At 40.7% G+C, this 26,437-nt stretch overlaps 3 protein-coding genes across 3 annotated transcripts; 1 reads left to right on the forward strand and 2 right to left on the reverse strand.

Moving 5' to 3' along the window:
• The first annotated feature begins 644 nt into the window (after window positions 1-644).
• On the forward strand, window positions 645-7,615 carry LOC137892324 (uncharacterized). Its single transcript, XM_068737369.1, has 21 exons — window positions 645-737; window positions 856-914; window positions 994-1,080; window positions 1,180-1,301; window positions 1,406-1,549; window positions 1,681-1,770; window positions 1,872-2,042; window positions 2,321-2,423; window positions 2,983-3,203; window positions 3,747-3,903; window positions 3,986-4,197; window positions 4,283-4,397; window positions 4,495-4,694; window positions 4,809-4,923; window positions 5,000-5,169; window positions 5,245-5,336; window positions 5,719-5,849; window positions 6,323-6,512; window positions 6,688-6,829; window positions 6,962-7,058; window positions 7,245-7,615. Exons 1-21 carry the CDS (start codon window positions 715-717, stop codon window positions 7,313-7,315), a joined length of 2,712 nt encoding a protein of 903 aa, XP_068593470.1. The 5' UTR covers window positions 645-714; the 3' UTR covers window positions 7,316-7,615.
• A 2,253-nt stretch (window positions 7,616-9,868) lies between these two features.
• LOC137892295 (uncharacterized) lies at window positions 9,869-14,852 on the reverse strand. The gene is made up of 21 exons (XM_068737330.1): window positions 14,735-14,852; window positions 14,576-14,652; window positions 14,394-14,489; window positions 14,172-14,296; window positions 13,603-13,746; window positions 13,453-13,527; window positions 13,188-13,352; window positions 13,014-13,110; window positions 12,715-12,932; window positions 12,479-12,635; window positions 12,193-12,401; window positions 11,998-12,115; window positions 11,649-11,848; window positions 11,469-11,583; window positions 11,220-11,389; window positions 11,053-11,147; window positions 10,841-10,971; window positions 10,552-10,741; window positions 10,271-10,412; window positions 10,044-10,173; window positions 9,869-9,966 (listed from the first exon to the last, which is right to left on the reverse strand). Exons 1-21 carry the CDS (start codon window positions 14,752-14,754, stop codon window positions 9,884-9,886), a joined length of 2,757 nt encoding a protein of 918 aa, XP_068593431.1. The 5' UTR covers window positions 14,755-14,852; the 3' UTR covers window positions 9,869-9,883.
• Window positions 14,853-17,783: 2,931 nt separating this feature from the next.
• On the reverse strand, window positions 17,784-22,605 carry LOC137892298 (uncharacterized). Its single transcript, XM_068737335.1, has 21 exons — window positions 22,483-22,605; window positions 22,324-22,400; window positions 22,146-22,241; window positions 21,924-22,048; window positions 21,520-21,663; window positions 21,370-21,444; window positions 21,109-21,273; window positions 20,936-21,032; window positions 20,644-20,861; window positions 20,407-20,563; window positions 20,119-20,327; window positions 19,903-20,020; window positions 19,566-19,765; window positions 19,386-19,500; window positions 19,140-19,309; window positions 18,973-19,067; window positions 18,761-18,891; window positions 18,474-18,663; window positions 18,174-18,315; window positions 17,951-18,080; window positions 17,784-17,875 (listed from the first exon to the last, which is right to left on the reverse strand). Exons 1-21 carry the CDS (start codon window positions 22,500-22,502, stop codon window positions 17,793-17,795), a joined length of 2,757 nt encoding a protein of 918 aa, XP_068593436.1. The 5' UTR covers window positions 22,503-22,605; the 3' UTR covers window positions 17,784-17,792.
• Between the last annotated feature and the right edge of the window lie 3,832 nt (window positions 22,606-26,437).

The raw sequence follows: 26,437 nt of genomic DNA on the forward strand, positions 1-26,437 counted from the left end.
CATAACACTAGATCCTAAAAGCATCAAATGCGTGCAGAGGGTGTTGTGGACCATCTCTGTTCTGCTCCTGAAATGAATTTGGTGATTTAACGTCTCTCTGTGTCATCAGGGTGAACACACAGTTGTGCACCTTTTCAGCGCCCTGTGCCCTGTCTTTGTGGCTACTTACGCTGTGTGTGTATGTATGTATATTTGTGTTGGCAGTCATTTTTAAATTACCGTTATATTCTTCTTAAACCATAGCAAAAATGGTTTATTTTACTTACTGCCGCTTGTCATATTGACCCATGTTAATCTGTTGCCTGCGACACATACTTTCATTTCATACCAATAGTTTCTAATAACAAAAACATTTCCAAAAGAGCTTTTGGAACTTGGAACTTATTTAGTTGTACTCATCTGCATATGGAGGAGATGTGAATGATCGTGGTGACAAAGTTTAAGTTAGCAAGAGGAGCTATATAAATACAGTACATGTCCATTTCAATCAACATCTTTGCATTGCATGTTGGGACTTAATTCAGGCCAAAATACAAGACACAGGCCCGAACGCACCTCAATCAGGCTATAATAGGATTCACCTGTGTGTAGTTGTATTTGTTGAGCAGGAACCTCCCTAATCCTGAGCCTGTGGGGTTCATTCCCACCACAAACATTATTATAAATTGCAAAAACAGGGACTCATCGGTCCCCAGTTTCCCTATCTCTTGTGCAATGGGTGATCTTGTTGGATTTAGGTTTGTAGTTTTTATCCATTGATTTCACTCAGAGTTTGTGATTGATTGATTTATTTTATTTTTTTTATTATTATTTTTTTTTCCATGTTACTTTTAAAAATGATTCAATCTCTTTCAGGTTGTTGATTCTCCTGATAGCAGTTGTAAACATAGAGGCTCAAAAGAAGTCTTCTATAAGTAAGTTTTTGTCAGTTTCCGACATTATTTGAATCCTACTATATGCTTCTTACTAATATATATAAATGTTAAATCCCAGATATTCACACAAAATGCCTGGGGAATGTCATGCGTCTGGAAGTCGGCCCACTTGGAGGAAATTTTCTTGAAGTGTCTGTTGTTTTTAGTAAGATGACATTCCTGAATTTCCCTTTTTTTTTTTTCTTTTTTTTTTTTTTTTACTTTGTCTCACTTTTTGTCTTCTAACTATCTTTTCCCTCCTCAGATAACTCTTCAATTCTCCTTACACCAAGTTTAGCTTCTCAGTGTGGCTTCAGTGCCAGGATAGACCAGCTGGGGAACATCGTGATTTTTGCCTCCCTTCAGAACTGTTTTGCTCAAAATGTGGTAAAAAGACTGGCGATGGGATTTTTTTTTTTTTTTGTGGAGCAGTACCTAATGTCTCTTTTGATGTTGTGATAATTTAAAGTCTTTTTCTCTACGTTTTGTAGAACGATGAAGCATTCACAACAAGATTAAATCTTCGACTGCATAGGAACCAGGTGGTTGAAGACGAGCTGTACCAGGTGGTTGAAACCTGCCGCTACACTACCTGGGCCTCCAGGGAAATTGTCTGTGACCGCAACTATATGGAGGCAAGTGAATGCAGCGGGACACTCTGGGGTCATGTTCCAGTCTATATTATAAGTGGCTTTATAGGCGTCAAGGCTGGTACGTTTGAGAGTGGAGGGATTGATTATCACTCATGGAGTGGCCTTATTTCTAGGTGTCTGTGAAAAGGGCAGCTCCAGATGATTACGCCCTGCCTGACTATCCCGTCTCAAGCGAGTTGGGTGCTTCTCGACAAGCTGCTGAGGTAAGACTAACTTATTGTGCCCTTTTCTTTCTTTTTTTTTTCTTAAATATTCTGGAAACGTCTCATGCTGTATTAAATGTCTTTTGATGTTTGCTTCACAGAAACAGCCATTGGATGCAGAATTCAAAATCAAATCGATTATTTTCTTCACTCCTGAGGAGAAGATCATGAAGGTGACTGAGGCCCAGAGACAAGGTTATGGGATCTCAAACACCCCTACAAGGCTGGTTCTGCGAAGCCCATTAAATTCCCCTGAAACTTACATCCAGAAAGTAAGTAGACTGGGGTTTTTTTTTTTTTTTTTTTTTTTTTTTAAATTTAAAACAAGCCTTGCTTAATAACTCACTACTTGTTTACACTTACAACTCGTGAACTATTGGATTTGGAACAAATTATGTAATCAAACTGTCTACATTAGTAGGCTACTTGTTTTATTTATACCCCCATTATATTGAAGTACCCACATCCTTAGGTGTGTTTGTTTGTAACTGTATGCATTGAATGGATTTAACAAAGCATTGACATAATGTTCTGTAATCTCACCTCGCAGGTAGCAGGTGTGCCCATGTCGGTGCTCAAAACCTCAATAGTATTTGAAAAGAAGTGGCTGACGACTCGCATCCATGCAGGCGCTGCCTGTCCAATACTGGACGGTAATGTTTGGAGAGCAGTGAGCGTGGCCATGGCAACCGCTGACGTCATGTCTTTACTTTCTCAGAGAATTCGGGGTTGTAGCAGTTGAAACTGTCTTTAATCTTGGACAAAAAAAATCACTTTTGACTACAATGAGGCACATGGATTTCTCCACTAGAAAATGTATACTTTCAGTTTGGTTTTTATAGTGCTGATGGGTAGATTTTGCGCAGGCTTGCAGTTTACAAGCTAACCATTTAAAAAAAAAAAAAAAAATATATATATATATATATATATATATATATATATATATATATATATATATATATATATATATATATATATATATATATATATATATATATATATATATATATATATATATATATATATATATATATATATATATATATATATTTAATTGATTAAAAAAAGTTCTAATTGTCAGAATGTTTTGAGGAGTGGGGACTTGGAGTCATGACTTTACTACATCTAAAACTTTGACCTTGACAATAAATGAAATGTGTCCATGTTGGGTCTCTCCTTGTCTAATGCTGTATGTGTTCGCCTTGTGTACAGGTAGTGTTTCTTTCACTTCGGACTCGATCAGCTGGTTCCTGCCGCGAAACATTGAGCCCCTGACTTCCTCTGGCCAGTCTCAACTGTTGGAGGTGCACATGGGTGTCGATGGCCAGAGGCTCGACGTTGCCGAGATGGCCGCCAGACATTACGCCCTGTCCGTCAATGACTTGTACATCATTACTAAAATCCCTGTTGGGGCTGTCGGTGGCCACTTTAAGGTCAGTTTTACTTCAAGGACAATTTTATATATGAACGAATTGGATTTTTATAATTCGCATGCATATAACCGCCTCCATGGGCTTAGAAGACCTCCAAAAAATGGGCCAAAAAGGCAGATTCAGCATGGTGAGTCTTCAAAGAAAACTACAAAATGTCAGATGTGCCGACCTTCATTTTGCACAATTCACAAACATTTCGGTTTTGTAAAGGTGGAGAATTGGTATAATTAAATGGTCCCTTCTTGCTGTCTTTTTATGGCACGCCAGAATATGTCAGGGTTTTGTCGCGTGATGGTAAATCATATCTGTACAAAAGAAAATGGGATTTACGCTCCACTTCTTGCAAATTACATCTTCAAGATGAAGAGCAGCGCTTCTGTGCAACAAAAATATTTTTGGCTTTCAGATGAGCAAGATACAGGGTCGAACTTGAGCTCAATATACAGTATGTCTTAATATGAGTTTGTCAAGATGATGATGTATTTCAAGGAAGGCCTTACTGAAGATTTATTTATTTTTATTTTTTTTCCCCTTCCCCCGCAGAGTCATGTTCAGGATGGTCAGTATCTCACTACTTATAAAATTGAGCTGATGCTAGAGTTGCTCTGGACAGAAGATACCGCTCACATGGACACAAGATACAAAGTCTTCCTTCCCATCACGACTCCGTTGCAGTCTCAATCTCCACAAGTTACTGACAGTAAGTCGTATTATCTCGGTACTGTTGTCATTTTTTAAATGTATTACTAACTGCCTTAATTGCTCTTATTTTTGCCCCACAGACACTGTTCCTGAAGAGCGGATATTTAAGATGCAGCTTGGGCCCTTCTGCTCTGATGTGGCACTAATGAACATCACCATCTCCTCTGAGGTTTTATCTGTGGCGGACTGCACTGCCAGAGGCCTCACAGTCCTGGAGCACATGTCCCCCAAGAGCTGCTCGAAGGTCTTTACACTTGAAATGCCCTTCAAGGACCATGGAGTTCTACAAATGGTGAGCTTTACTCTCAACTTGGGAAATTAAATGAAAAATAAATTGTCTTAATTTTGCCCGCTAATCTCTCTCTATTTCCCAACAGGAAGAAATGGGGATGACGGTCTACTCTAGTCAACTGACCTTTGGCTTGCTGGTTCTGCCAGAGTTTACACCATTTTCTCACACCACTTATCTGGAAGCTAAATTGGAAAACAAAGGTCTGTACTTATGAATATGATGGATTAATTCAGAACAAAATGGGCAAATTTCTTTTAATCTGGGTTTCTCCATTTCCCCCCCCCCCCCCCCCTGCAGTTCCTCCCTCTGTCTCTGGTGGCTGTGATTATCAATACTTCTATGTCCTCGTGAAATACGGGACCCACGGCTTCAACTTTCAGACACTAGTGGGAAAGAGACTGTTGACCTCAGGCCTGGCTAAGGAGTATGGCTTAATAGACAATGGAACACACTTCAGTTTTTCAGTACCATTTTCTGCCCTCGATGTCATGGTTGAGGTACAATCGGAATTAGTTTTCTTAACCAATATCTTGGTGACTTTTTTTTGTTGTAGAGTGTCCTTCATTAGTGTGTAAACCTATTTATTTTTTGTGTTTCTGACAACTTGTCAGGCTGTTGAGGCGTCAGCCATGAGGAGCAGACTCGACGTGTCTCTCAGGAGTCCAGACACCAACAAAAATATCAAAGAATTCTCTGTGGCTTGCAATTTCTTCCCAACACTGACTGGTTTGTTAGAGGAGATACATTTCTTATGTCAAACAAAACACCCAAGCGTACTAATGAATGACCCTCCTCTTTTCAGAGTGTTTCTCTAATGGCACGATGACCGCTCTGGCTGTGAAACTGGAGTCTGTTCCCAGTCTGAAGCCCAGTCAGCTCACCCTCATAGACCCCACCTGTGGTCCCTCCCACAGCGATGACCACTACGCTTATTTTGTCTTCTCTGTGAACTCCTGTGGGACGACCAGAAAGGTACCATACTGCTGACTGTTACCCTGGTTGCAGACTGTTAACATGTTGAGTTAACTTTTTTTTTTCTTTTCTTAGTTTCTGCCCAATATGATGATGTATGAAAATGAAATCGCTCTGCCATATGATGCAACGAAACGGGAATCTAAGACTGAGGAGCCTGACTTTGAGTGAGTGTCTTGAAACTTAAAAACTCATCACGCTGAAATGAGTTGATGGTCTCATCAAAGCTCATGTCAATTAATCTGATAAATTAAAATGTCACCTTGGACATTTTTCACCCTGTTATATTTTGATAGATAAACCATCATTTTAAGAAAATACCAGCAGATTAACAATAGTAAATGGTTATTGTAGCCCTAAAGTACATGAATGTCCACTTAAATCTGTAAACTGACAACAAATCATTGTGACTTTAGTGGAACATATATAGATGGATAATATCCTTTCTTTCTTCAATAAAGGAATTGGATATTTCATGGGAAGTGGATGCTGTTCAATTTCCACCGCCACACTGACTAATTTGTCTCCTGGGTTGTCTTCTTTCTTTAGGCTAAAGGTTACTTGTTATTTTGACATAAACACAAACCAAGCTGTGGCCTTCAACAGCAGATCTCGCCGGAGTGAACCATATGCTGAGAACGCAATAGGCGAGCTGCGAGTCGAAATTAAACTTGCTCTGGGTAAGTAAAGTTCTTAATGCGTTGTGTTTCCATGCATCCCAACAGTAGGAATCTTTAACTCTTTTGAGCCATAAAAGCACACTCTACAGGTAATGCAAAGGGATGTGGATCAGATTTTTATTAACCTGCATAATGAAGGCTTTGGGCTTACATGGACAGTTGTGCTACTTAGTCAAAAGATTTTAAAGAGTGCCTGTTCCTAAATTGGTGAACTAGCGGTGTCTCTAAAGCCAGGAGGCAATCTCACAAATTGATATTGAGCTAATTGTATTGGACAAAGTAACGGGACATGACAGTTTAATTGACGCGTCTTTAAACCTAATCGGCTTAATGACCAAGTTGGCTAGTGGGACGATGTACTTTAAAGTTAAATTGACTTGCTTATCTGTAATAAACCCTTTTCTTTAAGTTTGGTCTGCTGGCAACTTCTGTCTGAATCTCTAATTCAGTTAAAGTTATTTCTCTTTACTTAGACTCCTCCTACAGCACATTTCACAGAGTTGACGGTGATCCCATGGCAAAGTACCTTCAACAGCCGCTGTATTTTGAGGTGGGACTGATTAAATCTAGAAACCCTGAGGTATCACTGGAGCTGGTGGACTGCTGGGCGACGTTTGAGGACGACAGGACGTCTCTTCCCAAATGGGACCTCATCATTAACGGGTAACTTCTTAATCTTGCCTTAATGGGGCATTTGCCCGCATACACTAAATGTAAGTGAAACCTGGGCGTTACTCTTTTCAAGGAAGGGGTGGTCACACTGCAGACTTTTACACAAATGGGTACTTACTTTTTTTTTTTTATTTTTATTTCTTTTTTTTTTTATTTGTATCTTCAGCTGTGCAAACCCAAGAGACCCGTACCAGGTGATCTTCCATCCTGTTTTGCCTGATGCCAGAGTTCAGTATCCATCGAACTTCAAGCGCTTTGAGATCCCAAAGTTTACCTTTGCCAAAGACCAAGAAAACTTGAGTCTCCAGGTAATTTCAACAACAAGAATTCATGGAATTTTTTTCTTTTTTTTTTTTTTTTTTTTTTTAAATGGCAATTACATTTGGGGAAAACAAATGTAAACTATAAATATCACATTAACATTAGTTAAAATCTTGTAGGTCTTTGTCCATTGTGATGTGGCGATCGGCGATGCCAGAAATCCAGTGGGTAGAGCTTTTAATGTGCCGTGTTCAAACCAGGATGAGGGGAAGAAAGGTAAGACTTCCCTCAAACTGATAACATTTCACTGTTGGGCACACTGAGCAACAAATGGAAACCTTAGACAAAGGGATGGAATAAATACTCTAGTTGGTGTTCAATTGGGGAAACATGATCTATTTTTTTTTTTTTTTCTTTTTTTTTTAAATGAAGTGGCTAAGATGCATTTCTGTTCTTCCACAGGTCAAAAACGTTCTGTTTCAGATGTCCACCGTATCAAACCAGTGTCATCAGGACCAATACTCATAGGCTAAAAAAAAAATCCTAATAAAAATATTTTAAAAGGAATTCAGATTTGCATTGTTTTCTTGGAAATAATACCCTGGGAAATTTTTTTTTTTTATTTAGTTTTATATGGTTAGGATGAGGTCTCATCCTAACCATAACCCTAATTACTAAAGAGTACAAACTGATGACCACTGTCTGCAACTTCCTGAGTGAGTGAAAGTCAACGGATACCATTGCATTTTAAATGCTGCAGTTAAATTGTTAGACATTACAATACACAAACAAGCTGACCCATTTTTAAATGACTATAGCCGTTTTTAGTTCTTTCAAACTAAGCATCAGTTACAGGATTGTGGCATATAGTCAATACGGTCTCATACCAACGCTTCGAAAAACACAGCTTGGTCAGAGGCCTACTAGTCGGTTAGCCTCAATTTGTTTTTTTTGGGGTTTTTTTGACCCCATCTTACTCTGTATAATTTCTTGGGTTGTATGTTTTCATGTACTCGTCTGCACTCGTTTTGTACTCTTCACTACACTTAAAAAAAATCATAATAATCCTATTGGTATTGTCTAACTAATGACATGTTAAGGTTAAGTATTTGAAAGTGGTGAGACGGAATACCCCCTTTACTGACCCAAATGCAAGACCACAGACAAGTGGGTAGAATGAACAAAAGTGAGCTTTATAATTTCAAGATAAGACATTGGGAACATTTCAATTACCTCAATATGGTGCCCCATTTAATCCTATGATTGCTTAATGGTGTATGTAGCAAAAATGCTTTGACTTCAGAGTGTAGAATTGATAAATGCCTGAATCTACTGCATCCATTGGACCAAGTTCACCAGTGTTTCCATTATTAACCCAGCCTTATTCTCTGGCTCATTCACATTCAATTTAAATCACTGTACTGGGAAGTAAATTTAACTCTAAGTCAATGGGAAAATGGTAATTGCACCATTGAGTCAGTTTTTCCTCAAACCCAATGCGCTTCTTAGGGGCTTGGAGCCAGCAGCTTGTATCCAACTACTGCAAACGTGCTGACAATGACGCTGTAACCAAATTAGAGCAGCGGGTGTGAGCTAACCAGTGGGGCATGTTCATGTGCACCAACATGCCAGCCCATTATCATGGCAGTTTGTAAAATCAGAATCTGCTTTATTGGCCATGTATACATACATGTCAACATAAACCTATAAACAATGGTGATAGTGCAGTATTGTTCATCAGACAGCCAGCGGAAATTAAGCTGTTCCTGTGTCTGGTGGTTTTGGCGCACAGAGCCCTGTAGCGCCTACCAGAGTTTGAACAGCCTGTGTCCAGGGTGTGAAGGGTCTGCAGTGATGTTTCCTGACTCTGGAGGTGTATAAGTCCAGGATGGAGGGCAGACTGGAACCAATGATCCTCTGGGCAGACCCGACAGGTCCATAGTACTGGATGTGATTTTTCCCAGTCACAAAATGCATTTTATTGGTTTGTGTACATTGACAAAAATCAAGCCAATGAGCCTAATTTGAAGTGGTCACATGTATTAAATGCATCCATGTGACTGAGCCCTCCGCTGGTGTGCTGGGGAGAAAGAGGGTAAACTAAGGAACGGTCAGGGCATGCCCTGTACTTTATAATATCCAAAGTGACTATTGGTTGGCAGGAGGGGAAGTTGATGGTACAAGAAACTGGACCGGAGTTTTACAGACTTGTAATTTTAAGCCCAACCATGTTTTTCCTCAACCCAAGTGGTTGTTGCGCAAACCTAGCTTTAATGCAATGTCCCAAAAAAAAGAATTTTACAAGTTCTACCCTAAACCAATAGACTTGGCCTTTCAAACTTCTGAAACTTGGAGAACATAAGGAGAATGACCTCTACTCAGCAGACATTACACTATATCTTTAGTTTATCGGTATCAATTGCATCTATAGTAACTTAAGTGAAACAAGGGACAGGAAGCAGGCGATACAAGGAACTAAACTCAGGCAAGACTTGAGGGAAAGCTTACAGAAAATAGATCAGGGAGGTGCAGACAATCTGAACATGGCAGAAAGTAAAACTCAATTTTATATAAAAAAAAAAAAAAGAGTGAGGGATATAGCAATAATTTTAAAAGTTTTAGGATGTACAATCGTGCTACTTAACATGAAACAAAAATGTTTAGATTTGAAGAGCTACAGTACATCAACTGAGAAAATATCTCAGATGCTACAAAACAGCTAAACAGTTCTGGGACAGTTTAGCATAAAGACATATGCAACTAGGTCATACTTTCAAAAAGTTTAAGTGCATGGGACATTTTAGTTTAGCTCAAGAAGGCAATGATCTGGTTCAAATTGCCAAACCAGGGTTTACAAGGGCACATGGACCACTACCCCTAGGTACTAATGGGAATCCAAATTGCAACATTGAGCCTCTGAGCAAACATTTTATAAAGATTTAGTTTACCACATCTGTATACAAAAAGTCACCTATTGTTGATTTGTTCAATCTGCAACAGCTCTCCCCAAGAGAAATGTTGCCTTGACTTTTATAATGCAGGGTTAAGACAAAAGAGGGCTTCCCAAAGAAAAGACTGCACAAAAGTTTAAAGAAAGTAGTTTATTCAGAAGTTTGATCAGATGTTAACACAATAGGCCCAGAGGAGATTTGCCTTTGCAGAGTAGAGTCTGTTCCTCTTTGCTCTAGAAAGACAAGACAAGTATAGATCACCCACTGCATGTAGATTTAGCTGACAAAATTGTTTTCAGATAGCACTTACCCCGTTTCCCTCCTTTCATCTCTTGCGGTCTGGAGTAAATCTGGCGTGTAGGTTGCACACACTGGCCTCTGCACGAGGCATCCAATTGGCTGTTTGCGTCACAAATTGCTACATCACAGTGAACATAGATCTGCAGACAGAAGGGTTTATTACACAGGGCTACATGCAGCTGAACTGTGCAATGTGGCCAATACACACTTCATTTGGTTACAACAGTCCCACTTTACCTCGTCTTTCAGAACCGTGTCCTCTTTAGTGAAGGTGAACATCTTTATAGAGAAGCGTTTGATGTGGGATGGGAGTAAGACCCTGGCATTGCTCACAACAGGATGGAAGACAGTCACATAGCCATCATCAGGATTCTCACAGCTGGGGAGGGAATAAATCAAACTTCTGAATGCCTTTTGTTAAACCCATGAAATTTGGATTATGTTTTAGAGATTATCACAAGTTGCTTTCAATAAAGAGAAAAGCTGAAGGTGGCACTAAGTTCTATGCTGCTCATTACCCGTCCACAATTATATCCCAGCTAGGCAGAGATGTCCGGTCTTCATAGAGTGTAGCCCAACACTTCTCCACAATGAGCTCCAAATTTGGGTCAGTAGACTGAATCAGCGCCACCTCAAAATACAGGGGCTGCCTGAGATATCTTACAACTGGATAATCGGCTGCTTGGTAGAAGAGATCATATGATGAATCTGGAGGAGAAGAGTCACATTAGAAAAAAGGTATAGACCGGACAGATGGCATACAGTCTGGCAAAAACAAGATGAGGTGTTTGATTAAGGCAACCTTACCTTGGGCTAGCCTCATTTGCACCATCAGCTGCCCTGAGCCAATCTCTGCTGTGGGTTCATAGAGTCTTGGTTTAGAGCTGAATGAGACAGTCTGAGTCTCATTGACAACGTAGTAGCAGGAAACGGTCTGTCTATAGGAGAAAAATACACTGAAGGTGTTGCCATCTCACTAAACAGTATGTCAGAATAAAAGATTGGACGAGTCCCTCTACCTGTACTCTGGATCAATTGGCGATGTGTTGGCTACTCTTTTGTTGTTGTAATACAGGCCAATCTCATTTTCATACAGCATGTAGTGGTCAAAGAACTAAAATAAAAAAGTGAGGCATTAGAATGTTTAACAAAATTATATTGTAGATTTTAGGTGAACAACACTTACTGTTCTAGTGGTTCCACAGGAATTGACACTGAAAGAGAAATATGCATAGCGATCGTCACTGAACACCGGTTTGCAGGACTGGTCCTTTAGAGTCAGCCTACTTGGGCTGAGATTGGGCACAGATTCCACCTTCACAGCAATAGCGGTCATGGTTCCATTGGGGTAGCATGCTGAGGACAGAAGTGGTAAAAGTGAAGAAAATGTCCTACAATCCCAATCAGCAGAAACACTGCAATTTTTATGTCTTACTGGTTGTTATGAAAGGGAAGGTGCAGGCCAGGTAGAGATCAGAAAGCACCCAGTGGTTGATGGGATCCAACAGAAGCAAGTCAACTCGGGTTCTGACTGAATCTGAGGTTATGCGCTGTAAAACAAAAAAGGGAAGTTATCCAATGCAGCAAATTTATGAGATTTTATAGTTTGACATACCTCGAAAGCTGTGTCCATGGCAGTGTATGGCAATATGAGGCTAAAGTGTGTGCCATTTCCTTGGACATTGTATTCGTCAGCTATCACAGATGTCAGCTCTCGAGGGCCAATCATGGCCTTGAAATTGTGGCCTTGATTTCCATATTTCACACTGATGTAAAACTGGTTCTGGTCACAGGTGCCAGTGATGGTGGGTAGCTCTAAAAGCAGAGAAACATTTGATTGAGCAACTTTCTCTCTTTGGGGTTAAGGGGAGACACCCAATATTAGTTGAAATGTTCTCCCCATTCCCCCGTTGGGTCAAAGCAATCAACTAGACACCATGAAAAGCAAAAGCATGATAGCTCACCAACATCCTGATGAGATGCCTGCAACTCAACTGGGTGGGCAAATGGAGTTTCTTCAGGCAGGATGATAAACCCAAAGATCAGAGGGAGGAGGTAGGTTGTAACCAAGCGGTCAGGATTCTGCAGATATAAACAGCTCAGTTATGTCTTTGAAATACTGGCATGGAGTGGCATTTTGCCTTTATAATTTCACATACACGTTTCAGGACTAGATCCGAATCGAAGGGTACTAAAAGAGAGAAGCTCTTGGTTCCATTGGAGTGGTTGTGCTCCTGGATGGCGAAGCCTCTGGCATTGCTCTCCTCAACAGTGAGAATTCCGGTGGAGAAGGTGATGTTCTTCAGCACCACATCATGAAGAAAGGTGCCCAAGATAACGCTGAACACCCGGGCCTCAGGAGCAGTATCTGAGAAACAGAAAGACATGTTAATTGCCTTCTCCTCAAGCCTGAGATTATGTTGTCTGCTGGAAAATGTGACTTACTTTCTTGGAAGTGGGGAGGTTGAGGCATAAGAGGGGTGGTAATGGGGAACAAAACCTTGTATCTGGTATCATCTTGGGTGTCAGTGGTTCTCCACAGTACCTCAAGCATAGGCTCCACAATGTAGGTGATGTGGTACTGGTAATCTGGGGCATGGCTCTGCAATTATTCATGACATTTTAATAAAACATGCAAAGACTAGTGACTCTTGCATTTCTAATGCAGAAGACTTCCCAACCTTGAAGTGACCATCAGGCGAGCCCACTGGGATCTCAATGACGATGTGATTGTGTGTGGTGGACAGTGTGTATCCCCGTGAGGCCATCTGAGATCCATCAAGCCTCTTCCCGTTGATGCCCATGTGCATTTCTAGGACTTCAAAGTTGCCATCCAACAGCGGTGTCACACGGCGAGGTACGTGCCAAGAGATTACATCGTTGTTGAAGAGGACGCCACCTGTTGATAAAGCAACTGTTGACGCAACTGTGTGACAACTAAATGTTTACCGTGTCCATCCACTGATTGCTCAAGACTTACCCGTGGGACAAGCAGCTGCCAGGTTCACCACATTCAGACCATGCGGTGCCTGATAGTAGGCGCTCACTCTGAAAACTTCCATGGGGACTCCACCCACCTAAAAAGATGTCAAGTTTAATGTCATGCTTTTAATGGCAAATAAAATGCAAAACACTGGAGATGAGTGTTCCTTACCTCCTCCGAATAAGTCTCTGCTGTATTGTACGGGGATCGCATAACCAGACGGGTCGAGGTCACCATGGCACCATAGCCGGCTTGTTCAGCCTCCCTAAGCATCATTGACACTGGTTCTGGGGTGTAGAATGTCAACTTCCAGATACCATGTGCTGTCCCAGAGGCCTATAGGGAAGGGAAGCATGAATAATTTCCTCCGTTTGCAATAACAAAGGATGCAGGTTGAAAGGCAAGTCCACTGCAACAAAGGAATTTTAACACATACATCAGGAATGGCGTCAATGTCTTGAACATCTTGAGCCTGTCCCTTTGCTTCAGTAGTAGCAATGTGGTTTGACACCTAAAAACAAGAAATGGTGGCTTATTAGTTTGTTAAGACACTAGTTGGTAGAACCATTAATGTAAAGCGACCTACTTCCATGTAGTTCCTGTCGCAGAGAATCTCTCTAGAGGCCCACTGAGTGTAGCTGCAAGTCTGCATCACATCATGGGTAACCACATCTGATTGACTCTGGCCATACATCTGGATCCTTAAGCCAACATTAAATGTCTGATCGTCCTACAAATGTAATGCATGAAATAAGAATTTTGGCATTAGTGGAGTCAAGCAATTTGTTTAAGTAATTAATGAAAAAAGGCAAACATTTCCAACCACTTTTGTCCATTTCAGCATGGTTAAATTACCAAGTGTTAAGATATTTTAAAACTTCATTTTGTAACATTTACAGACCAAACAATTAATTTAAGAGAGACAATTTTAAAGCGATGTAAAAAATGTCAGGGCTGCATTATCTGCCAAACACTTTGTATCCTATAAAATGCATGTAGAGGAAAGGGGGAAAATACTGACAATTGCAGTTAAAATATGAGAGGTTTGATTAAAGTTTTTCAGAAAAGCACAAACAATAGTCAAGAAATTAAGAACCATGTGACCTTTTCTCACTGGTGAATTATAACCTATACATAAATTGATTTCATCCATACTTCGTTGTCCACATAGCAGCCCAGCAGAGACGAGTAGATTCTGGCGTTACCCCACGGGTCGGACTCCATGCTGTATCCACACTGAGCAGCCAATCTGGGTGTTAACACAATGTGCTGGGTGCCATCTGGGGGGGGGGGGGGGGAGAAAGAAAGACAACCATGACAGGACTTTACTCACCTAGCGATGAGCCAATCATGTTCATTAGCAGATTTTATACTCACTGATGGCTTCAACCTCAAGCTCGTTCCCCACTGCTAAGGCCTTGTCCAATGAAAGCCTCATTAGATTACCCACACAGTCTGACCGTAAACCACTGCCTGTTAAAAGAACAGGCTTGTGAGGAAGTGTAAACTTTCTTTAACAAGAACAGTGGTAAAGTAATTTGGTTTGAATTCAGGCTTACTTGACTGAGAATTGAGCTTCATATTTGGCCTTGCTTGACCCAAGAGGATTACTGCAGCCATCAAGTTCCATAACAAACTTGAACAAGTAAAACACATAGTTTAGATACATTAAGTGTGTAGCTAGCAGTCTTTGAAACGAAGAAAGAAAATTAACTTACATGTTCCCAAGCCTCCACATGTTGCAGTCTGAGCGCAGCCAAACAAAAGAACTAGAGGAATCAAACCACTATCAGAGCTTGGCACTGAACAACCAGCACACCTGAAAACAAACCAACTCTGAAGAGAAGTGACTGATTGCCTTACTGATCCCTCACCAGCTGTTTTATACCCAAGGGACCCGTACCAGGTGATCTTCCTCCCTGGTTTGCCTGTAGTTCATGCAACTTTGGCCAAATCCCAATGTCCTCCCTAAACCCTAAGCCCTGAACCCTCAAGGACTTAATTGACGTCACCTGGTAAGTGGTTGAGTGTGAGAGGCTGCAAGGGCTCGAAATGGTGTAAATATGAATGGGACAGCACTTTGTTGCAACATATCACGTTACCATTAAAACGACAAAAAATAAGATGTATAATTGTGTGTATTTAGTTTATACTTTGTACTCCCTGATTTGAACGTCTTCAGGCTCTTTCCTCACAAGATGAGAGGTAACTTCATATAATCTACGTACTTGTTTTTGTCAAAACATCTTCAATGACAAAATCAAATATTTGATGGATAAATAAATAAATATCCTCTGATTTCAAGTTTATTTTTTGTTCCATCTTTAACCCTAAATGTTTCTGAGTAAATATAATAAGACAGGCTGAACACACGTGAGTTGTCCTCTTTGTTTACCTTTTTTTTAATGCCTCCAATGTGTCCACTGGTTACCCCGTGTTTATCGTCAGGTTGCTATGACTTGAGGGTAATTCCCTTAGGCTAAGTCAGCATACGGAAAGGGTTCATAAAGGGCTCAAAGTGTCTACCAGAGAGCCCTCAAACACTTGAAGATTTGACAGTGGGACATCCCTAAACCCTCACGGACTTCGCGGGAGCGCGCCTCAAAGTCCGTGAGTCCATAAGGGGGGACATTGGGATTTGGCCATAGATTTCTTTGTTGAAAATCTTTGTTGAGTCAACAAAGATTTCTTTGTTGACTCAACTATATATATACATATATATACATATATACATATATATATATATATATGTATATATATATGTATATATATATATATATATATATATATATATATATATATACACATATATATATATATATATATATATATATGTATATATATATATATATATATATATATATATATATATATATATATATATGTGTGTTTCCCCTGCAAAAATACATAGGCAACCCCAAGCAGCAAACAAAGACCGCCCACCTCCTACAATGCCCTGTGCCAGAAGAAACTTAATTTTGGATCAGGAGTTCTTAAGGTAAGAACAAACGATTACCTTTCTTGTATTTATGAAAAGGCATGTTAGATTAAGTGTTGAACAGGTAAACTAGATACATGTTACACGGGATTGTCAAAGTAATCTAAAAACCCAACTTTGTTTATGGCCAATTTTAGCAAATATAGCAAATGGTAGCTAGACACATGTATTAGTCAGCCTGGTATGATCATACAGTACAATTTTCATGTATAATTCTTAATAAGCTCAGTGGAATTTCCAGCAGAATTTCACATTTGACATTGGGTTTCATTTTAAATTTTCAGATGTGACTCAACTGCAATTTGCTTTTATTCTGTATTTGAATATAATTTTGAGAATATTTTAAAAATTAAAAAATTGTATTCACCCATTTTTCCACTGTTTATGTTGCTATTCAATGACATTGAATAGCAACTCCTGTGTGTGGTCTACTTTTGCCAAATCTGATATAACTGTTGAATATACTTTCTGATGTATAAAGAGTTTGTACTGTAATACTTATTTAGCTGAGATTACTTGCAATTCAATATTACCATCTAAAAATGGAAAAGTATGACAAGGTTTTTTTTCATATGATGTTCATCGTGGACATTTGTGGAGCAACTCTTCATAGTTTAGGTGCAGGAATAACTCATACAGAAACACAAAGCCCTTTGGCAAATATGAACAGACATTGCTCAAAGTATGGAAATCTCAATCTGAGTTTGATTATTTTCAGAGGCTGCACTGAGTATGATGGAACAATTTATCCTGCGAGTCATATGAATTGGATCTGCAAATTAGGCACATTTGCTTCAGCCAACCAAAGGCTCTACTTGTGCAAGTATGTATGTACTGTATGTATTGTAAACACAGCAAACATTTTCCCATTTAGTGAAATGGATGTATGGCAGTGTGTACAAAGGAACAGAACTCAAACCAGAGCAACCGTGTCATGCCAGTGACAAAGGATCTTCCCCTAGAGAGACCAAGGCAGCTGAATGAAGGCGTATTTAAGGGCAGCGCAGACACACCGGCTGAGATGCGTCTCATACAGCTGTTGACCCACCATTCAGCACCTGCAACAGACAACTACATGTACAGCAACAGGAACATCTAGTGTATGGGAAGTGGTCCATCTGCTGGCTCAGAGAGGGATCAACTCTCTGCTCTGCCATCAACTCACTGCGAGAAACAGTCAGGAACAGCTACAGATGATACCTCCCCCTCCTCTGCGCCACCCCTCTCAGATGTAGACTCAAGCTCCAACACTGCATAGTAGTTGGCCAGTCTCCCCACAAGTAACAGGGAAGCTGTGTGTGTGTGTGTGTGTGTGTCCTTTATTCACAACTTTATTCAAAATGGGTTTTGTCTTCCTGCACCTGAGCTAATGGAGATACACAGATACTCACCCTGGCAATTCAATGCACACCAAGTCTGCTTAGCTAGAAAAATCCAGCAGATGCTACAGTTTACATCAGAAAATTGATTAATTTAAAGATGTAGCGGTCAGTGATGGGGAAGCTACAGTAGATCACCTTGGAAGAAAAGTACAACAAAGCACCCCTGGGGGGGGGGGGGGGGGGGGGGGGGGCACTTTATTTTATTGCTTCAGTTAATAAAATAAAGTGCCAAAATTAAACATCTCTCCTCAAAGGAGAAAAAAATAAAAAAAAATATAATAATTTTGCCATCTTGACTATCACTTTTGTAATGCAGGGGTAAGACAAAAGAGGACTTCCCAAAGCTTTGCTACAAATTGGGCAAAGAAAAGACTACGAAAGTTTAAAGAAAGTAGTTTATTCAGAGGTTTGATCAGATGTTAACACAATAGGCCCAGAGGAGATTTGCCTTTGCTGAATAGAGTCTGTTCCCCTTTGCCCTAGAAAGACAAGACAAGTATAGATCACCAATTGCATAGATTTAGGCGACAAAATGTTTTCCAGATCACACTTACCCCGTCTTACTCCTTTTATCCCTTGTGTTCTGGAGTAAATCTGGCGTGTAGGTTGCACACACTGGCCTCTGCACGAACCATCCAATTGGCTGTTTTCATCACAAATTGCTGCGTCACAGTGGACATAGATCTGCAGACAGAAGGGTTTATTATGCAGGGCTACATGCAGCTGAACCGTGCAATGTGACCAATACACAATTTGGTTACAACAGTCCCACTTTACCTCGTCTTCCAGAACCGCGTCCTCTTTAGTGAAGGCAAACATCTTTATAGAGAAGCGTTTGATGTGGGATGGGACCAAGACCCTGGCGTCACTCACAACAGGATGGAAAATGGTCACATAGCTATCATCAGGATTCTCACAGCTGGGGAGGGAATAAATCAAACTTCTGAATGTTTTTTGTTAAACCCCATGAAATTTGGATTATGTTTTAGAGATTGTCACAAGTCAACCTGAATGTACAGATTGATTTCAATAATGAGAAACGCTGCAGGTGGCCGTAAGTTTTATGCTGCTCATTACCCGTCCACAATGATATCCCAGCTAGGCAGAGATGTCCGGTCTTCATAGAGTGTAGCCCAACACTTCTCCACGATGAGCTCCAAATTTGGGTCAATAGACTCAATCAGCTCCACCTCGAAATACAGAGGCTGCCTGAGATATCTTACAACTGGATAATCTTCTGCTTGGTAGAAGAGATCATATGATGAATCTGAGGAGAAGAGTCACATTAGAAAAAAGGTATAGACCGGACAGATGGCGTACAGTCTTGCAAAAACAAGATAAGGCATTTAGTAATGCAACCTTACCTTGGGCTAGTCTCATATGCACCATCAGCTGCCCTGAGCCGATCTCTGCTGTGGGTTCATAGAGTCTTGGTTTAGAGCTGAATGCGACAGTCTGAGTCTCATTGACCACGTAGTAGCAGGAAACAGTCTGTCTATAGGAGAAAAATACACTGAAGGTGTTGCCGCCTCACTAGACAGTATGTCAGAATAAAAGATTGGACGAGTCCCTCTACCTGTACTCTGGATCAATTGGCGATGTGTTGGCTACTCCTTTGTCGTTGTAATACAGGCCAATCTCATTTTCATACAGCATGTAGTGGTCAAAGAACTAAAATAAAAAAGTGAGGCATTAGAATGTTTAGCAAAATAATTTGTAGATTTGAAGTGAACCAACACTTACTGTTCTAGTGGTTCCACAGGAATCGACACTGAAAGAGAAATATGCAGAGCGATCTTCACTGAACACCGGTTTGCAGGACTGGTCCTTTAGAGTCAGCCTACTTGGGTTGAGATTGGGCACAGATTCCACCTTCACAGCGATAGCAGTTATGGTTCCATTGGGGTAGCATGCTGAGGATAGTGGTAAAGTTGAAGAAAATGTCCTACAATCCCAATTAGCAGAAATACTGCAATATTGATGTCTTACTGGTCGTTATGAAGGGGAAGGTGCAGGCCAGGTAGAAATCAGAAAGCACCCAGTGGTTGATGGGATCCAACAGAAGCAAGTCAACTCGGGTTCTGACTGAATCTGAGGTTATCAGCTGTAAGACAAAAAAGGGAAGTTATCCAGTGCAGCAAATTTATGAGATTTTATAGTTTGACATACCTCAAACGCTGTGTCCTTGGCAGTGTATGGCAGTACGAGGCTAAAGTGTGTGCCGTTTCCTTGGAAATTGTATTCGTCAGCTATCTCAGGTGTCAGCTCTCGAGGGCCAATCATGGCCTTGAAATTGTGGCCTTGACTTCCGTATTTCACACCGATGTAAAACTGGTTCTGGTCACAGGTGCCAGTGATGGTGGGTAGCTCTAAAAGCAGAGAAACATTAAACTGAGCAACTTTCTCTGGGGTTAAGGAGAGACACCCAATATTAGTTGAAATGTTCTCCCCATTGGATCAAAGCAATCAACTAGATACCATGAAAAGTAAAAGCATGATAGCTCACCAACATCCTGATGAGATGACTGCAACTCAACTGGGTGGGCAAATGGAATTTCTTCAGGCAGGATGATAAACCCAAAGATCAGAGGGAGGAGGTAGGTTGTAACCAAGCGGTCAGGATTCTGCAGATATAAACAGCTCAGTTATGTCTTTGAAATACTGGCATGCAGAGCAAATAAGCTGGCACGGAGTGGCATTCTGCATTTATAATTTCACATACACGTTTCAGAACTACATCCGAATCGAAGGGTACTAAAAGAGAGAAGCTCTTGGTTCCATTGGAGTGGTTGTGCTCCTGGATGGTGAAGCCTCTGGCATTGCTCTCCTCAACAGTGAGAATTCCAGTGGAGAAGGTGATGTTCTTCAGCACCACATCATGAAGAAAGGTGCCCAAGATAACGCTGAACACCCGGGCCTCGGGAGCAGTATCTGAGAAACAGAAAGCAACACGTTAATAGCCTTCTCCTCGAGCCTGAGATTCTGGTGTCTGCTGGAAAATGTGACTTACTTTCTTGGAAGTGGGGAGGATGAGGTATAAGAGGGGTGGTAATGGGGAACAAAACCTTGTATCTGGTATCATCTTGGGTGTCAGTGGTTCTCCACAGTACCTCAAGCATGGGCTCCACAATGTAGGTGATGTGGTACTGGTAATCTGGGGCATGGCTCTGCAATTATTCATGACATTTTAATAAAACATGCAAAGACTAGTGACTCTTGCATTTCTAATGTAGAAGACTTCCCCAACCTTGAAGTGACCATCAGGCGAGCCCACTGGGATCTCAATGACGATGTGATTGTGTGTGGTGGACAGTGTGTATCCCCGTGAGGCCATCTGAGATCCATCAAGCCTCTTCCCGTTGATGCCCATGTGCATTTCTAGGACTTCAAAGTTGCCATCCAACAGCGGTGTCACACGGCGAGGTACGTGCCAAGAGATTACATCGTTGTTGAAGAGGACGCCACCTGTTGATAAAGCAACTGTTGACGCAACTGTGCGACAACTAAATGTTAACCGTGTCCATCCACTCTAGACTTACCCGTGGGACAAGCAGCTGCCAGGTTCACCACATTCAGACCATGCAGTGCCTGATAGTAGGCGCTCACCCTGAAAACTTCCATGGGGACTCCACCCACCTAAAAGATGTCAGGTTTAATGTCATGCTTTTAATGGCAAGTAAAATGCAAAACACTGGAGATGAGTGTTCCTTACCTCCTCCGAATAAGTCTCTGCTGTATTGTACGGGGATCGCATAACCAGACGGGTCGAGGTCACCATGGCACCATAGCCGGCTTGTTCAGCCTCCCTAAGCATCATTGACACTGGTTCTGGGGTGTAGAATGTCAACTTCCAGATACCATGTGCTGCCCCAGAGGCCTATAGGGAAGAATGAATAATTTCCTCCATTTGCAATAACAAAGGGTGCAGGTTGAAAAGCAAGTCCACTGCAACAGAGGAATTTTAAACACATACATCAGGAATGGCGTTGATCTTTTTAACATCTTGAGCCTGTCCCTTTGCTTCAGGAGTAGCAATGTGGTTTGACACCTAAAAACAAGAAATGGTGGCTTAATAGTTTGTTAAGACACTAGTTGGTAGAACCATTAATGTAAAGCGACCTACTTCCATGTAGTTCCTGTCGCAGAGAATCTCTCTAGAGGCCCACTGAGTGTAGCTGCAAGTCTGCATCACATCATGGGTAACCACATCTGATTGACTCTGGCCATACATTTGGATCCTTAAGCCAACATTAAATGTCTGATCGTCCTTCAAATGTAATGCATTAAATGAGAAGAATTTTGTCATTAGTGGAGTCAAGCAATTTGTTTAAGTAATTAATGAAAAAAGGCAAACATTTCCAGCCTCTTTTGTCCATTTTTAAATTGCTTAGTGTCATGATATTTTAAAACTTCTTTTTGTAGTAGTATTTACAGACCAAACAATTAATTTGAGATATAATTGGCCCCATTTTTCCTCACTGGTGAATTATATTAAAAAGTCATCTAATAAATTGAGCTCAAACACACTTTGTTGTCCACATAGCAGCCCAGCAGAGAAGAGTAGATTCTGGTGTTACCCCACGGGTCGGACTCCATGCTGTATCCACACTGAGCAGCCAAGCTGGGTGTTAACACAATGTGCTGGGTGCCATCTGGGGGGGGGGGGGGGGGGGGGGGAAGACAACCATGACAGGATTTTACTTTCCTAGTAATGAGCCAATCATGCTCATTAGCAGATTTTATACTCACTGATGGCTTCAACCTCAAGCTCGTTCCCCACTGCTAAGGCCTTGTCCAATGAAAGCCTCATTAGATTACCCACACAGTCTGACCGTAAACCACTGTCTGTTAAAAGAACAGGCTTGTGAGGAAGTGTAAACTTTCTTTAGAACAGTGGTAAACTAATTTGGTTTGAATTCAGGCTTACGTGACTGAGAATTGAGCTTCATATTTGGCCTTGCTTGACCCAAGAGGATTACTGCAGCCATCAAGTTCCATAACAAACTTGAACAAGTAAAACACATAGTTTAGATGCATTAAGTGTGCAGCTAGCAGTCTTTGAAACAAAGAAAGAAAATTAACTTACATGTTCCCAAGCCTCCACATGTTGCAGTCTGAGCGCAGCCAAACAAAAGAACTAGAGGACTCAAACCACTATCAGAGTTTGGCACTGAACAACCAGCACACCTGAAAACAGATAAACTCTGAAGAGAAGTGACTGATTGCCTCACTGATCCCTCACCAGCTGTTTTATACCCAAGGGACCCGTACCAGGTGATCTTCCTTCTTGTGTTGCCTGTAGTTCATGCAACATAGATTTCTTTGTTGACTCAACTATATGTATGTGCTGCTCCTGCAAAAATGCATAAGGAACCCCAAGCAGCAAACAAAGACCGCCCACCGCCTACAATGCCATGTGCCACAAGAAACGTAATTTTGGATCAGGAGTTCTTAAGGTAAGAACAAACAATTACCTTTCTTGTGTTGGGGTTGGCTAAATGGAGAGCAGGGCTGCCTTTCAATCAGAGGGTTGGTGGTTCGATCCCCAGCTTCTCCTCATGTCAATGTGTCCTTGAGCAAGACACTTGACCCCAAAATTGCTCCTGTACGTTGTGCTTACGGTGTATAGATAGATACTGAATTGTAAGTCACTTTGGATTAAAGTGTCTTTTTAAATGTCTGTAATGTAATGTTGAACAGGTAAAATAGATACATGTAACACAGGATTGTCAGAGTAATCTAAGAACACTACTTTGTTTTTGGACAATTTTAGAACTTGTGTAATTTTTAGCTAGGCTACTGTAGTTAATATAGCAAATGGTAGCTAGACAGTGCACATGTTTTTGTCAGCCTGGTATGATCCTACTGAATGAGTATACAGTACAATTTTCATGTATAATTCTCAATAATAAGCTCAGTGGATTTTCCAGCAGAATTTCACAGAATTGTAAGATCATGCAAAGGCTCGAAAGAGTCTGAGCTGGTTGTGAATTCACCACAACGGAGGAACCCATAAAAAGCAGTGAAAAACATGATCTCCAGTAATGAATCTATGTATGATCCAAAACACCCCAGCCTTAATTGAGACACCAGTTTGTGCACTAAAGGTAATGAAAGGGGAGACGCTTATCGTTGCTTCCTGGATGCTCTTTTTTTAAGCCGTTGAACAGGAGGCGAATGGAGGAGTTCCCAAGCAGGCTACACACTGAGGGATTTGCACATCTTAAATGAAACTGAATACCTGCAACAAATGCTTTGATGGAAGAAGGTTGGATTTTTCGGGGTTCAAAACAGTGCACAACAAAAGCACAAATCATAGGAATGTTTACAGGCATGACGGAAACAGATAAAGTTGCGCAGAAAGCAGTGAAATAGGACCATGCAGAATCATACTTTTTTTATTATAGATTTTGCCGGTCCAAGACGGATGTAACGGGATGCCGTTGCAGATTCCCCCAAATCCAACTGACGCTGCGTCAATAAATATTTTGAGAGCGACTGACGTTTCTGTATAGAACCACCAACCATCAAATCATAAATCAGATCTACATCCTTTGTCTAATGCTGTGTTCACACCAAAAGCGGCGTGAATTATTTGTGCGAGTAGATTACACTCTAAATTATTTCACCGTAATTTAACGGTAACTTACTGGCAGCAGGGCCGCTAGTAATTTACTGTTTTTACGGTGCACTACCGCAATTTGCTTTTACAGTATTTTACCGTAAACTGGATCACGGTATGTGATCTTAGGATAACTGGGTTTTACCGTGATTTTACGGTATATGCCGGAATGTTACTGTTTATTTACAAAGTGTAATTCAACCCAATACTTTTGCATTTAATTCCCAATAAATCAAATAATAACAATAAACATTCAATACATAATTGTTGCAGTTTATTAAATGTTCTCAAATAATAAAGGGAAATTTGTATTACATCACAAAACTCACAATGTACTGCATATTTAGAAGAAAACTAATAAAATCATTAATGAACAGCTTAACTAAACTCATTAGCATCAACAGTGTAACACTGAATCAAAATAGAATAGTACAGTGTAATATAACTGCATCATCTTTATAGTTAATTTGAACTGCATGAACTCACACATGAATGAAAACAATAAAGAGAGAGAACACATTGAAAGAGGACTTGACTGCAGCGTCTGGCTGGTATCCTCAATCTGATGACAAGTGACTATAAAACAAACAAAATAAAAAAAATTAGAAACAATGTTCTGAACTTCTGTAAAGTTCCATGACATCCAGGATAAACCCACTTAAAAGAAGCTGTGGGTGTGCAACTGTGGGTTTGCATGTGCCTCACTAATGTTAACAAAGCTAATACAACAATACCATACAGTTTAAATAAACAGACGTGCCTATGTGATGAGCTGATTACGTTAGGTGAAGTAATGAAGCTAAGACAATGGACCACAATGGACTAAACGTTTAACAATAAAATGAGTTTGCTCTGTTTTTAATGTTGTTCCTGGGATAACACACAGCTAACGTTACCGTTAGCGTTAACTCAGCTGTTCATCATCTTGAACATACGTCGGCGATTTATGGTCCCCTCTCCATTTTGGTAATCGCACCATTTGCAGTCCTGCAGTCGGTTGAATAAGAGCACAAATAAACACAAGTTAGGTTACTAACGTTACATCTTAACACTGTAATTAGTGATTAACTTTATTTATGTTAACTTAACTTGCTATGCTGTTAGCTGGCTAACTTTTCTAAGGCTACTTGAGCTCGAGCTAGCTAACGTTACAGAGCTAACGTTAGCTCCACTAATATAAGCAACCTAATGTAACGAAACAGACCAAGTGAAACTTTATCTGAGATGTTAACAGCTCAATAATCATGAAGACAAAACAATACTGGAGACTTTGAATTTTGGATAAGCGTAACGTTACCTTGGATCCTCGGTTGATCTCCACATGGCTGTTGCTCAGAAGGATGAACTGAAGATGTTGTGTCCAAAGTCACGTTCAGGAGCAGTTGGTCACGTCTTTTCACTCAAAAATGACTTTTAGGCAATGAGCAGTTTGAATAATAAAAATATTCTATCGTCATTACAGACACATTAACCTACAATAGACGGTACGAAGTTAAGGTGGCCCAATAATGAAACCGAAGCACGTTTGGTAATTGACTGCATCCAACACACCCTTCATGACTTCCATTACAAACCAGTTTTTTGAGAAGCAGTGATGCTTGCATTAGATCACTGTCTAATGTGATGCCTAGAAATTTGATCACTTTTTTGGAAGAAAACTTAAACCAGCAGAAAACCTTTAACTAAACCAGTAATTAAATTGACAACGATTTGGATGCTTCAAGCTGCCAAATTGAGACGTCGATAGGTGAAGATGGTTTATTCACTTTTTCACTAGAAAATCCCCGGGTGCGTTGGGGATACCGACTTGGGGTGGCTATCTCCGCAATAGCTGCAAGCATGTATAAATCTAGTTATAGAAATTGCAAACAAAAAAAAAAAAAAAACCCCGCACAAGACACGTTAAGGGCCCAATACCCTGTGAAACGTCTACTCATAACGACAACTGACAAGTCTATTTATCTGTACAGAGAAAGATTAGTGGTACTTTGAGTGCCCCAGTAAGACATTGCCAGGTCTGAAATGGCCAATTTGAACCCATGATCTGGGTAAACTTCGCATTTGACGTCTCTGTAGACTCCAAATGCCTCATTAAACTCTGCCATATTCAGATTTGACAGTTTGGGATCGCTTTCTCTCCTGACAAACGAGACCTCTCCACAGTCAAGTCTGTCTGATACATCAGTTGAACATAGACATTAAACATGTTACCTGCAATCATTTTATTCCTCAGCCAAGGAGAAATTGCAACGGCAGGAAAAGTTTCCCAGAACCCGGACAGTCATCTCGCTAAGGGATGACTGGATGTTTTTGAGAGTAGCCAGGACAGGATCTTCTTTATGGAGATCGGCGAACCAAAGTTCTCTTGTTTTTAAGTTGTGGTGCCAACAGTGAAAGCGAACACATGAGCGATGGTGGC

This window comes from Cebidichthys violaceus, unplaced genomic scaffold (assembly GCF_023349555.1).
Source record: "Cebidichthys violaceus isolate CVI_PGR_0920_01 unplaced genomic scaffold, fCebVio1.0.p SCAF_78, whole genome shotgun sequence".
Classification (NCBI taxonomy): Eukaryota; Metazoa; Chordata; class Actinopteri; order Perciformes; family Stichaeidae; genus Cebidichthys; species Cebidichthys violaceus.

Coding starts and splice junctions, on each gene's coding strand:
- LOC137892324 (XM_068737369.1), top strand. CDS start 715: ATGGGTGATCTTGTTGGATTTAG. Junction 915..993: donor TCAAAAGAAGTCTTCTATAA/GTAAGTTTTTGT, acceptor GTTAAATCCCAG/ATATTCACACAAAATGCCTG. Junction 4,695..4,808: donor CCCTCGATGTCATGGTTGAG/GTACAATCGGAA, acceptor ACAACTTGTCAG/GCTGTTGAGGCGTCAGCCAT.
- LOC137892295 (XM_068737330.1), bottom strand. CDS start 14,754: ATGTGGAGGCTTGGGAACAT. Junction 12,636..12,714: donor CGCCTGATGGTCACTTCAAG/GTTGGGAAGTCT, acceptor GAATAATTGCAG/AGCCATGCCCCAGATTACCA. Junction 10,413..10,551: donor TGGGATATAATTGTGGACGG/GTAATGAGCAGC, acceptor TTCCCTCCCCAG/CTGTGAGAATCCTGATGATG.
- LOC137892298 (XM_068737335.1), bottom strand. CDS start 22,502: ATGTGGAGGCTTGGGAACAT. Junction 20,328..20,406: donor TCCTCCCCACTTCCAAGAAA/GTAAGTCACATT, acceptor TCTGTTTCTCAG/ATACTGCTCCCGAGGCCCGG. Junction 18,664..18,760: donor GCATATGAGACTAGCCCAAG/GTAAGGTTGCAT, acceptor TCTTCTCCTCAG/ATTCATCATATGATCTCTTC.